The sequence below is a fragment of the Eschrichtius robustus genome, chromosome 3 (genome assembly GCF_028021215.1).
Source record: "Eschrichtius robustus isolate mEscRob2 chromosome 3, mEscRob2.pri, whole genome shotgun sequence".
Taxonomy (NCBI): domain Eukaryota; kingdom Metazoa; phylum Chordata; class Mammalia; order Artiodactyla; family Eschrichtiidae; genus Eschrichtius; species Eschrichtius robustus.
Window position 1 is genome coordinate 46352003 of NC_090826.1, and position 13847 is coordinate 46365849.

The window sequence follows — 13847 nt, forward strand, 5'->3', positions numbered from 1 at the left end:
GAGGGCTGCCAGCGTGCACCTGCTACCCCATCCTCATAGCTCCTGGGTCCTCGAAGCCAAGGACATTCCTTCATTCGTTAGACAATTATGAGGCGCCTATGTGCTCAGGTGCCAGCTTCTGTGCTGGGTGCTGGGGATACCCAGATCATTGAGACGTGGTCCCTGACCTCAGGTGGGAAGAGCTGCAACAGAGAGATGCAGAGGCAGCTCATAAAAGGGTCCACGTCAGACTAGGGTCAGTGGTGGCTGCCCAAAGAAGCCCCCATGCTAAGCTTCAGAGGCTGCATGACTCCTCCTCTCCTTTCCCCTCCCCTCCCCTCCCCTCCCCTGGAATCATCTCCTCTGATCACCAGCCCACTCCCATGAGGGAGGGAGGGGCCTGTCTGCTCTCTTCTCTGTTAGATTCCGGCTCCTACACCAGTTCCTGGCTCACAACAGGAGCTCAGGAAATAGCGTGGCTTTTATTGTTCCCTTGGTTGTCCTTGGAAAAGCCACACAGGCCCATAGCAGAAATTCCCCTCAAAGCCTAAGCCGTGACCCCGTTTCCCTCACAGCCCTGACCACTCATCATTCCTCCTCCATCCCAATCTCTTTCCCCTCCACAAAGGCAACCATTCTTAGGAATTATTTGTGTACCCTTCTAGAGACATTCGATGCACAGACAAGTCCATGGGCTTAAAAAAAACACAAGTCACAAATGGCAGCGTCTACTAGCCTCCTGCTTATCACTGTATCCTGGGCGTCAGCACACAGAGCGCTACTGCATTCTTTGTCCTGGATGCCTGACACTGTACAGATAGACCTCGTTTTATTGCACTTCTGATCTTTGATCAGTGATCTTTGATGTCACTACTCTGACTTGCTGACGGCTCAGATAATGGTTAGCATTTTTTAGCAATAAAGCATTTTTAAATTAAGGTATGCCCTTTTTTTTAGACATAATGCTAGTGCCCACTTAATAGGCTACAGTATAGTGTAAACATAACTTTTATATGCGCTGGGACAACACTGTAAAGCAGTTATAGTCTAATAAAGATATTAAATTAAAAATATATATATATGCCCTGGGAAACCAAAAAATTCATGTAACTCACTTTATTGTGATATTTGCTTTATTGCAGTGGTCTGGAACCCAACATGCAATATCTCCAAGGTCACCCTTCACGGGGTGGGGCTGCAAAGTCCTAGCCCCCTGGCCTCAAGGTGGGACAGCTCTGGAGGGCCATCCGGCCCCAGAGCTCCCTTGGGTTGGCTGAGGTCTTTGTTGTGACTGCCTCACGCCTCCGCTTTTCCCTCTTCCCGGCCCTGCTTCCCTTTCCTCTCGCAGCTGAGGATCACCAGAGTTCTCCTGAACAAACTTCCTGTGTGCACATCTTGGTAGTAAAACACCCATCCTTCCAGATTCTTCCTTTAACTTCAGGCAGTACAGGCTAGTGTTTAACAGCACAGAAATATAAGACAAACCTCATTTTGAAATCTAGCTCTGTGGTTTTAAAACCCGTCCACGAGTTCCCTGCTACTCCTTGCTTCAAGAGGTGGAGCTTAATTCCCCCCTCCTTGGGTGTGGGCCAGACTTGATGACTCCGTTCTAATAAGAGAGTATGGCGGGAGTGGCGAGGCGACAAGCCTGGGTCATGGAAGGCACTGAGGACCCCTCCTTGGTCTCTCTCTTGGATCCCCTGCTCTGGGGGAAGCCAGCTGCCCTGTTGTGAGGACACTTGAGCAGCCCAGGTGGCAAGGAACGGAGGCCTCTTGTCAACAGCCACGTGAGGGACCCTTTCAGGAAGCAGATTCTCCAGCCCTACTAGAGCCACCAGCAGACCAGCCCGGCCGACACCTTGACTGCAGCCCTGAGCCAGAAACACCCACACCATCGCTCTCCAATCCCTGAGCCTCGAAACTGTGAGATAACAGAGAGCAGTTGTTTTAATCCTCACAATTTGGGGTTAATTCATTATGCAGCAATAGATAACCAATACACTCTATCCCTTACTGAGTTGTGTTACTTTGGATAACCTAAACCAGCGTCTTCATCTGTAAAGTGGAAACAGCACTAGGACCTACCCTCACAGGGTTGTTAGGAAGATGGAGAGAGAATGCATGAAAAGTGTTTGGCCTAAGAACTAACATGTAAGGAGTGATTCATATTAATTGCTGCTGTTATCATTCTGATGTGCTCTCATGTACTTTGCTGGCCCCTCTTTCCTTTCCTGTCTCTTAAATATCCCTGCTCTTGACAAAACCACACCTCCCACATCCTTCACACTGCTCTTGGCAGGGATAAAGAGGGACTCGGGGGTCTTCTGCCTTTGGCAAAACTTTCCACCAAACGCTCTGGGCCTGGACACTGCTCAAAGGAGGACTAACAGGGATGGGGGAAGCCCAGAGCTCCCCGGGCCTTGATGAAGCCTCTGCTGCCCACTCCTCCAGCCCTTACCACTGCCCCATCACATTCTGCCTGAGAGACCTAGCCCATGATTAGAAGTGACCCAACACCTCCTCCTAGGAGACCACCAGGTGTAATTCCTTCATGCCTGACATCTCTATTTATCTCAGTCATAGTGGACTTTTGGGTGCCTCCCACTAGCACCCTTGATGGGCTACAGCGATGCAATGTCTTTTAATCTGACCCCACTGGCCACTGTCCCCCCATCTGCCAAACCCCTCCCCTGTGCTCTCTCATGGTCTAAACGGCAGCAAACCCCCTCCATCCTCAAGCTCTTCTCTCGACCGTCGTGTCCTCTCCTTGCTCTTAGCTGGAACCTGGCTGGCCCCTGCAGCCCTCCGAGGTGGTATCATTTTCTCTCCAAGACCCTCTGGGGTAGACGGAGGTGAGGTGGGCTCCTCATTACTGCTTCTAGGTCTCTGCCCCTCCCATTCCCTGAAAACCCTCAGCGACGTTGCAGCCACCTGCCCATCATCTCCACCCCCATCATCTCCCTCGTTCCCAGATCACTGCCGCCACCTTCAACAGTCATCTTATCACTGATGTGATTTTATACCCACCTCTATGATCTTTCCCACGCCCCAGCCTCCTCTCTGTCCTCCAGCGATCTTACCTTCCACCTGGCCTCTGCCCTGACTCTCACGTCACACTCCAGAGCAGGGGATGACAAACTATAGCCCGTGGGAATCGGTCTGCAAGCGGATCCAGCAGGTGGCCAAATCTGGCCCCCTGCCCGTGTTTATACATAGTATCACTGGAGCACAGTCATGCACGTTTGTTTGTGCACTGCCTGTGGCTGCTTTTGTGCTACAAGGGCAGGGCTGAGCAGCTGCGACAGGACGTATGACCCGCAAAGCCTAAAGCTTTTGCTATTTGGCCCTTTAAGAAAGTTTGCTGACCTCTCGATGTTGTCCTATTGTCTGTATTCATTGCCTCTGTTGACTCGGAAAAAAAAAAAAGCACATCAGAGCTGTGAGTTGAGTTTATTCAGTGTCTCACTGACTATAGCCTGGGAGACACGCTCTCAAACAGCTCTGAGAAACCGTTCCGAAGAGGTAAAGGCCAGATCAGTATGTATGTGATTTTGGCGAAGCGTACATGAAATCAAGCACAGGTCTCGATTGAAGGTTGTTGCTAGTTATGAGGAACAGCCGTCTTATTAACGGCTTTGGTACTTTTCTAAGTATGGGAAGATCCAAGAATTTGGGTTCATAAAATTTTCTCCTCAAAATATCTACCTATCTGAAGGCTGTCTTTATCTGCCAGTTTTCCCATAGCACAGAGTGCCTCATTAGTGATCTTTGCCCTGAATTCCTTTCAGGGGGTGTTGAAGGTCAGCGACCGCAAGGCCTAATGACTTCATTCCTGCAGAACTGGATGGTAGGCAACATACTTCATTTGGCATCTCCATAGTTTCAATTCCAAGCGTTCGCCCTCTGACCACCACTAACTCTCCTTCCTGCTGCTCCTGCCCTCCAGTGCTCTGACGTCAATTCTTCACCCCAAGGGGCACCCAGGCCACCATATCAGTCCCTTCAGCCCCGCACATCCTCACTGTCCCCCCTCAGCTGGCTCGGATTTCATCCTGATCATGTCCAGGCTTTTCCAACCCCGCCCCACTTGTCATACTCATTTGCAAAACCTCAACTGTGGTTAAATCTAACTTTCTCCCTATTCTGTACCCCGTCCACAGAGGTGAACGTGTGAAAATCCACAACCACCAGGGCTAGTCTCACTGTAAACTCATGGTCATGAATCTTTGGGAGGCCCAGTGTTGCCCAGCAATCCTATGACATTTCCCCAGTTAATTCATTCCCACTCTCCAAGGGACAATTTTCCATCTCCTCTCTCCTCAGTCCTTCAACAACCCCCACCCCCTCATCTCGGCTAAAATCCTTGCTTCCTATTTCATTGAGAAAATAGAAGGACTCCCACACCCTCCCACCACCAAATGGTCCTCCTGTTTGTAGCAACTGTTCCATTAACACTTCCTCCCTCCCGTCCAGTGGGTGAATCTCCACGCTCTCACCTAAAGGCAACCTCTCCACCTGAGCACAGGATCCATCCATCCTCAAGGTTCACCCTGCGAGCACACCCTCTCCCCTGCACTGCCAGCACGTCAACATGCGGTAACCTCTCCCCTCTTGAAAGTCACACATGGACTTCCCTGGCGGTCCAGTGGTTAACACTCTGCACTTCCATTGCAGGGGGCACAGGTTTGGTCCCTGGTTGGGGAACTAAGATCCCATGTGCTGTGCGGCGCGGCCAAAAAAAAAATCAAAATGAAAAATAAAACAGTCACACAAAATATTTCCTCTCGATCCTACGTCCCCCTCTGGCTCCCACCCTACTCTTCTGCTTTCCCTTATACTGAGCCTTCTCAGATTTCCATTTTCACTGTCTCCACTTCCCTGTCTGTTTTCTCTCGAACCCAAGTCAGGCTTTCAGCCCCATGGCTCAAGGTCATCAGTGACCTTTTCACGACTAAGACCAGGGGTCAATGCTTTGTCGTCATCTCACTCAGGGGCATTTGACACGGCTGTTCATCTTCCTTCTTGACATGCTGTCCTCAAGTAGCTTCCGGGATGCCAGTCCTCCTGGGTTTCTCCTCCCCTCTGACTGACGGCGTCTTCTCCTCTCCTGGCTGGTTCCTCCTCCCTCAACTTGCAGGGCTTGGCTCTCGGACTTCTCTTCTCTAACCTCCCTCACTCATCTAGTCCCACGGTGTTAATTAACATTTCTCTGCTGATGACACCCACAGTGATATGGATTTCTTCGACCTCTGCCCTGAAGATCTGACATATGTGCCAGCTGCCCACTCAACGTCCCACCTGGATGTCTGAAAAGCATCTCATGCTGACATGTCCCAAACCAAACTTCTGATTTTCCTTCCCAGACCCCTCCCCCATGTTGTCCATAGCAGTCAATGGCACCTCGGGTCACCCGGTTGCTTGGGTCCCTAACCTTGGAATCACACCCAAGGGCAATCTGTGGGAAATCCTGTTGGTTGGTTCAACCTTCACAGCACCTCCCAGATCTGAGACCCCTTTCCTCCTCCACCGCTACCACCCTGGACGGCAGAATCTTCTTTCTTCCGCTCTCCCACTCTTGCCACCTCCACCCCATCCACCCTCCACCTAGCTGTCAAAATTATCCTTTTAAAACAAACATCAGGTCATGTCACTTTTCTGCACAAAGCCCTCCACTGGCTTCCTTACCACACAAGGTAAAATATGAAGCCCTCCCCTGACCTACAAGGACCCACATGATCTAGGCTATAGCTGCTGTTTGACCATATTCTCCACCATGGGTCTAGCTCAAGGGCCTTCTTGCCGTTTTCAGAAACACGCAGCCTTGCTGTGACAACTAGCACCTTGCTGTGATGCAAAAGAATGGAGTTGGACCCCCACCTCACACCATATACAAAACTTAACTTAAAATGGATCAAGAACCTAAATATAAGAGCTAAAACCATAAAGCTTTTAGAAGATAACGCAGGAAGAAATCTTCATGACTTTGGATTTAGCAATGGATTCTTAGATATGACACTAAAAGCACGAGTAACAAAAGAAAAAATAGATCAACTGGACTTCATCAAAACCAAAAACTTTTGTGAATCAAAAGACATTATCGGGACTTCCCTGGCGGTCCAGTTGTTAAGACTTCGCCTTCCAATACAGGGGGTGCAGGTTCCATCCCGGGTCAGGGAGTAAGATCCCACATGCCTCACGGTCAAAAAACCAAAACAGAAGCAATATTGTAACAAATTCAATAAAGACTTTAAAAATGCTCCACATCAAAAAAAATCTAAAAAAAAAAAAAGACCTTATCAAGGAAGTGAAAGACAACCTACAGAATGAGAGGAAATATTTGCAAATCATGTATTTGATAAGGGTCTAATATACAGAATATATATAGAACTCTTACAACTCAACAACAAAGATCAATCACCCAGTTAAAACTGGGCAAAGGATCTGAATAGATACTTCTACAGAATGAGAGGAAATATTTGCAAATCATGTATTTGATAAGGTCTAATATCCAGAATATATATAGGGCTCTTACAACTCAACAACAAAGATCAATAACCCAATTAAAATTGGGCAAAGGATCTGAACAGATACTTCTCCAAGAAATATACAAATGGCCAACAGGCACATGGAAGGATACTCAACATCGTTAGTCATTAGGAAAATGCAAATCAAAATCACAGTGAGATTCCACTTCTTACCCACTAGGATAGCTATAGCAAAAACCCAGAAAACAACAAGTGCTGGTGGGAATGTAGAGAAATTGGAACCTACACATGCTGGTGCTGAGAATGTAAAATGGCTCAGCCACCATGGAAAACGTCTGGCAGTTCCTCAGTAGGTTATACACAGAATCATCACACGACCCAGCAGTTCCACTCCTAGGCATGTATCCTCCAAAACTGAAAACTAGTACTCAGACAAATTCTAGTACATGAATGTTTGCAGCAGCATTGTTCACAATGCCAGCAGGTGGAAACAACTCAAATGTCCACCAGCAGATGCGTGGAAAAACAAACTGTGGTCCAACCATACAGTGGAGTATTATTCAGCCACAAAAAGGAATGATGTACTGATACATGCTACGGCGTGGATGAACCTTGAAAGCAGGCTTAGTGAAAGAAGCCAGGCACAAAAGGCCACATGTTGTATGATTCCATTTATATAAAATGTCTAGAATAGGTAAATCCATAGAGACAGAATGCAGACTGATGGTTGCCAGAGTCTGGGGAAAGGGAATGGGGAGTAACTGCTTAATGGGTACAGGATTTCCTTTTAGGGCGATGAAAATATTTTGAAACTAGATATAGTAGACACACAACATCATGAATGTACCAAATACCACTGAATTGTATACTTTAAAATGGTTAATTTTATGTTTTCACTTCAATTAAATAAAAGAAATAAAAAGCTACCCACCCAGCCCACGTGAGGACCTGTGCTCTGGCTCTTCCTCTGCCTGGCGTGTCCTATGTTCAGGTCCCGCTCACAAGGCATCTCCTGAGAGGCCTTCCCTGACCGCTTATTTAAAATGTCACTGCTCCCCATCGCTCATCACACAACAGCAAATTCTTGCTCACACGTCAAGGCCACGCTTGACAGCTACCTCCAGCCCTGGGCAGGACCAGCCACTTCCTCTTCTCAGGCCGCAGTCTGTCTGCTTGGCTAGGCTACAGCTCCTCAAGGACAGAATAGGTCTGTGTTCCCCAAAGCACTGGGCCCCGCGCCCCACCTTCTGGCACAGGCAGGTGTGTGGGGAGAGCCCGCTGCTTTAAGGGAAGGTGGCTGCTCCTGAAGAAGGAGGCACTGTGCTGCTGGGTAAGAGGCTGTTCTGGTCCCTAGGACAAAGCCACTCTTTTCCCCCAAGGGAGGGGAAACCATCCTGGTTGCCAGCCCGGCCAGGAGCCAGGACTACCAGGAAATCCTAGCCTCACCTGGAGCTCCCAGAAGATGCTGCGCGTGTGGCGGTGGTAGTAGTGTCTCAAGGGGATGTACTCCAGGCCCTCGCGGTTTGTCTTCAGGTAGTTCTCCACGTGCTTGAAGAACCACGGCTTGTAGTAGTTGCCAATGCTATTCAGCTGCAATGACAGAGGGCACTGTGTCAGGCCACAGACTAGCCCCAATGCCATCGGGGCGTAACAGTGATACCCAGCTTCTGTTCGGCACTCCTGGCCTCTCCAGAGCTCTTTCATGTCTATTACTGCCTTGGAGGCTCTTGAAAGCCGGGTGAGGTTAAATAAGCACAGCTGGCATTCTCTAGCAGAGAGAGCAGGAGCTCACAGAGGTTAAGTGGTGAGCCCAGGGCCCAACAGCGAACTCCTGACAGTCTCGAGAGCTCAGCCTGCTACTCCTTCTCGGTGAGAGAACTGAAGTGCCGACGCCTGTCGCCGTCGGAAACAGTGCAGTGCTCCAAACAGGTGTGCTCCTCCCCACCTCCCTCCCACGAGGCCAGTGTCGGCACGAACACTGAGCGCGGGTCATCCTCCCCACGGGGTCCCACAGCCGACAGCACCAACTGACCACGGTGCTTTCCCTGCTGCCCTGGACCAAGCTCCACATCCTCTGGCCACAGCGCTCCCCCTAGGCAGCCCCCATCAGCGGAGGAAGCTCACAGTAAAGCCACAGTCTTCCCTGGCACTGGGCCCCGTGGTCTCCAAGCCTAAATCATGTATTTAGCCGGTGTCTTCTTCAGCCCTAAATGGTTCAGGACTCTACCTACTGTGTGCCCCGCGATGACTTAGCTTCTCTGAGCCTCAGCTTCCTCACCCACGAAAGGAACTGTGGGCCGATGCTTTTGGAGACAGGCAGGGCAGCAACCCGGAAGGGTCATGGGCTTCAGGTTGGGCGGCTGAGGACAGACCCTGGCCCAGTCACCCACTAGCTGTGTGACCTGGCGCAGGACACTCTGAGCTTGTTTCTTCACATGTAAAATGGCGATAAAAATACATACTTTGTGGGAGATCTCTGTGCCTATTAGAAATTACATACACACACACTGCAGACGCTCGGGCCCATGTCATACCAGCTTCTCTTGGGGTGGGAGAGGCACCTGTGTTTTATGGGGCAGGTGAGATCACACCCAGCAAAGGGATAGGAGGAAGCAGAGAGTGGAGGCCACGTGGGAGAGGCAGAATGTTGCCAGGGGACCATCCGGGAGGGAAAGACAGGAGCAGAGGCAAGAAGCAAGCAAGCCCAGGGTGGCTGGAGAATAATCACAGCACGGGCTAAGTGCCCACACTCCAGGGAGGCAGCACCAGTACCCGACGTATTCACTCTTTGTCCCCTCCATGACTTTGCATACATTCATTACCTCTTCCATGACCTCGCACACATTCCTTCTTTATTCTCCTCCACGACCCTGCACAACAGGGCTGTCCCTGTTTCACTAACCAGGAGAAAGAATCATCAAGGTTGAAGGGACTACCCGAGGTCACAAGGCTGGCAAGGGGCAAGGCAAAGACTCAAACACATTCCATGTTGCAAAAGAAGGCCAAGGCGGATGGCAGAGAACCTTGAATGGTGGGTTCTGGAATGCGGGCATTATAAAAAAAAAAAACTATTAATTTTTTTCCTGATTCTAAAAGCAACGTACGCCCCTTGTGAAAACTTGAGACACTGCAGTAATGTGGAACCTGAGGCATGCCCCTGCAGCCTCACCCTCCAGAGAGAACTACTAAAAACTGATGTGTATTCATTAGGTTTTATTTTCACACACACACAGATTTATATAAATGGGACTGCCGTGTGCCTACTGTTTACTGATTTGCTGTCTCCGCTTTTAATGTACTAGGCTGATCCTGGCAGGTTACTTAGCCTCTCTGAGCCTCATTTTCAGTACAAGTAAAATGGTTAGAGAGACTAAAAGAGATAATGCAGAAAGTGCCAAGCACAGGGCCTACCCACAGCAGGGGCACAATGTTCAGTTCCCGGCCCTCTCACTGCCCCCAGCCCCTCGGCAGCCCCCTCTACCCTGGAGCCAGGCAACCTCTGCCCTCCACCTCTGGCAGCCAACACTTGCAGCCCATCTGGGGGTCACCACTGTGTGCAGGCCACTCTGCTGCTAGGCCACTCTGCAGTGGGGAAACCAGGCCACAAAGTACCAGGAAACGGGCTAAAGAGCCTGCCTGTCCAAGTCAGTTAGAGTGTGGATAGTGTGGGGCAGGGCAGAAGTCACCATAGGCTGGCCTCCACCTGCAAATGCAAATGGGAGTCAGACCCCACAGGAACAGAGCAACTTGATCTAACCCCAGGTGGACCTGGTCACACACCGGCAGTGGCACCACCAGCTGCGTGATGAACCCGAGACTCGGGGGTACCTGGATACAGGCACTCCTGGTGTTCGTGGACTCATCGGTAACTCTTTGTGCCAGAGAAGCCTGGGACATGATAAAGAACCTCGATGGCACATCTCTCCTGGAGCACATGGCAGCCGTGGCAGCCAAGAGGCGGCAGGAGTTGCAGTTCCAGCCCAATCACTTAGATAACAAGCCACTTGCTATCTCTGGGCTCCCCTGTAAAACGGGGGTGGCTGCCTTCTCCCAGTGGACAGTGCCTGCCTGGGCATGCAGGGACGAACTCCTGAGCAGCCTGCCGAACAGGCATGTTTGGGAGAAATGCTCCTCCGATGAAACACGCACATGCCTCTGGCACCCACCACTCTCCCCCCGCCCCAGGCCCCGTTCTCATCCGGCATCATGGGAACACTTTGCAAAAGTCTGTGGCCCGAGGCCCGGGGCCCCTCTGCCACTGATAACCAGGCAAGCCTCTGGGGAAAACCTTGGTCTTCCTGGGAAATAAGGGAACTGGTCAGAGTGTTCAAACAATTTAAAAGCTGTACAATCCCTTTTGCCCAACTGCAACCTTAGGTGGCATCTAATACATCAAAGAGATGACCTTCAGTACAAAGGGGGTGGTGATACCCCTTTGTCCCCGCCCTTAGCTTATCACCACTGGCAGCTTCCAGAGGAACATCTCAGACAAGGTGGAAAACCTCTGGACGAGACCTCCTCGCCAGGTGACTAGGTTCAGAGTGACACACTGCCTGGGCTTTGGCCCGACCTGAGCTCAGGCAGAGCCAGGGCCCGGGGACACCAGAACATTTGGGCTCAGTGTCTGAAGTCCCACTCCTGCTCCAGGATCCCCATCCTCCAGTGCTCACTAGTGTCCCATAAAGAATGGTGCTCGATCAAAGTCTGCAGATGATGCCAAATTCTAGAAGCCGGTATGGCAGGGAACAAACACCCAACCAGGAGTCAGAGACCCAAACTTAAATCTGCCCCATGCTTGCTGTGGGTCCTCAGAGGAGCCTCTTTCCCCTTCTGGGCCTCTGTTCCTTATTTGGAGAGGGAATTGTATCAGATGATTTTTGAATCCTTTTTGATTTTAAAATGCTGTTAAGTATATAGGGATACATCAAGAGCCTTAAAAGTGCCTATCCTTTGTTGTACTAATTCTACTTGAAGGTATTCAAATTATAGACAAAAGATGTCCACTGCTACATTAATTAAAATAATGAAAAACTGGATGTAACTTTAATTTCCAACTATGGGGCAGTGGTTTAGTAGATGATAGGGCATTTGCTCACTGCAATGTTTCTACAGTCATTAAATATGAAGGTAATGTAACGATATGCAGAAATGCTTATCGCACTAAACCAGAAACTACAAATTTGAACTGGTGATCACAGCTGAAGACAAACAAACCGGAACACTGTGCAAAGAGATGGTAACCTTGAAAGTACCTGAGAACTGCAAAATAAAACGAGCTACTATTTTTAACCCTATCAGATTGGCAAAAATGAAAGAGTGATGCTATCCAGCACTGGCAAGAACGTGGGGGAAAGGTATTCTCACACACCACTGCGTCGCTGGAAGTGGACAGAAGCACACATTTCTGGCAGGTCACTGGTCATATCTATCAATATTTAATATATTCAAACCCCTGGGTCAGGAATTCCTTTTTTTGGACTCAATCCTACAGAAATGCATGTACAAGAGGCCAAGGATAGATGCAAGAGAATCTTCAATGCAATCTTATTTGTAAGAGCAAAACATTTTAAGCAAAATAAATGCTTATCGGGAAGCAATGAGTTAGGCTAATTACAGGCAACAACAGAAAGCATGGGATAAAACGAGGGCATGGGCATGTACACACGTGCACATGGGCATGCACAGGCACAGGCCTTGAAGAGTCCAGTGTTACAAGTGGTTACCCTGGGAGCATGCTTGGGTGAAGAGATGCACTTTAACTTTTTCTTTACATATTTCAACATTGTTATACTACTTTTGTAAAAGCTTTAAAAAAATCTGTGCATCAAAAAGAGAGGAAATAAATCTATCAAACACATTAGCAAGAGCTGGATTGGGTCATATTTATAGGTGGAGTCTTTTCTTTCCTTTTACTTCTGTACACTTTCCAAGCCTCTCATAATAAGCACAAATCCTTTCTCAATGGAGAAAGCACAGCTATTAAAAATTACACAGTGTACGCTGAAGGGGTGTGAATCTGGATTCTGAGGCATCAAATCAATTACTCAAATCTTGGCTTTGTCATCTTGTGGAAGTTTACATGGCCTCTTGGAGCCTTGGTTTCTTCATCTATAAAATGGGGTTACTGTGAGGATCAAAGATTACGCCTATCAAGAGACACACACGTACCTGGCAGATGGTAGGGGCAGAGTAAATGGATCCTTCGGTCACAGCCTAAGACGGCCGACTATAGATCCTGCTGCCCAGGGGGGCTGACCCAGGTCGCAGCCTCAAAGAGGGTGGCTGCCAGGGTCAGGGTGGGGAATCAGGCTCCATCCCAGCCCATCCAGGCCCTCCTCCTCCGGGCCTACCTTGCCAGGCTCTGCCTCGTCCGTCATGACCCCCGTCATGATCACGGCCTCCTCCAGGGAGTAGAGCAGCCCTTCCACGAAGTGGTTCTCCTGCCGCTGGGACTCACGGGTGAACTTGTCACAGATGGCCTCCAGGCCGCACACCGGCTCAAACCGCAGCTTGACGTACTTCTTGGCGGGGATGATGCGGATTTCGGCGGCCACCAGGAAGCCCAGGGTCCCGCAGGACCAGGGCACAGCGTAGAACAGGTCTGAGTTTTCCGACTGTGAGGCAGAGTGGACACATGCTGAATGTTTGACCCCCAAACCCCGCACTGCAGCGAGTCATCAGCGGGGCGCAGAGGACCCAGGGCCTGGGCTAAATCCCTGTCCTGGCACTATCTGTGTCAACCTGAACAGGGACCTCGCAACTGCACTTTCTGGGCCTCAGTCCTCCCCATGCAGCTTCAGCATGACATTTGACCTTACACTGCCCTCTGGATCAGGGATGCTTAGGGAGAGTGCATCCTCTCTCCTCCACCTGGGCACAGCCCCTGGACCACAGGCTACCCAGGAAGAGGCCAGGACCAGCTCTGCCCAGAGTCCTAAAATGAGGGACCAAGGGCCAGGGGGCCCAGGCCAGGCTAGAGAGAGATGAACCCTTAATGAGGGTCAAGGTAGCCAGGGGACATTAAAATGGGCCATTACTGAAACTTACAAAGCCTTTCCCATTCCATTAGCTGTGAACTCCCCCCTCCCCCACCCACAGTCCAGACAGAGCATTAGCATTCCTGCTTGAATGGGTAAGGAGAGTGAGGCTCCAAGAGGTGACAATGGCTCACCCAAGGCTTCCCCCCAAGTCAGAGCAGCGATGTCGGCCTCAGGCAAGGCCGCCTGACACCTGATCCAGCGATCCTCCTTCTAACCTCATGATTTTCTTGTTTTGGTATTTGTCTTGGAGACAAACAACTTTGCATCTGGCCGTTCTAAGGCAGCTTCTTTGGTTCTAATAAAGCTCCTTGTGAAGAAGTCTAGCCTTGTCCAGGCTTTACGG

The 13847-nt window shown here is 50.0% G+C and overlaps 1 protein-coding gene across 1 annotated transcript in view; it reads right to left on the reverse strand.

The window, feature by feature from the left end:
* The window catches only part of DHCR24 (24-dehydrocholesterol reductase), a 35625-nt gene that overhangs the window by 5539 nt on the left and 16239 nt on the right, over positions 1-13847 (reverse strand). The window contains exons 5-6 of the mRNA XM_068539962.1: positions 12815-13078; positions 7911-8054 (exon numbers count right to left, since the gene is read on the reverse strand). Of these exons, the coding sequence (XP_068396063.1) occupies positions 7911-8054; positions 12815-13078 (408 nt within the window). The remainder of the gene's footprint in view (positions 1-7910; positions 8055-12814; positions 13079-13847) is intronic.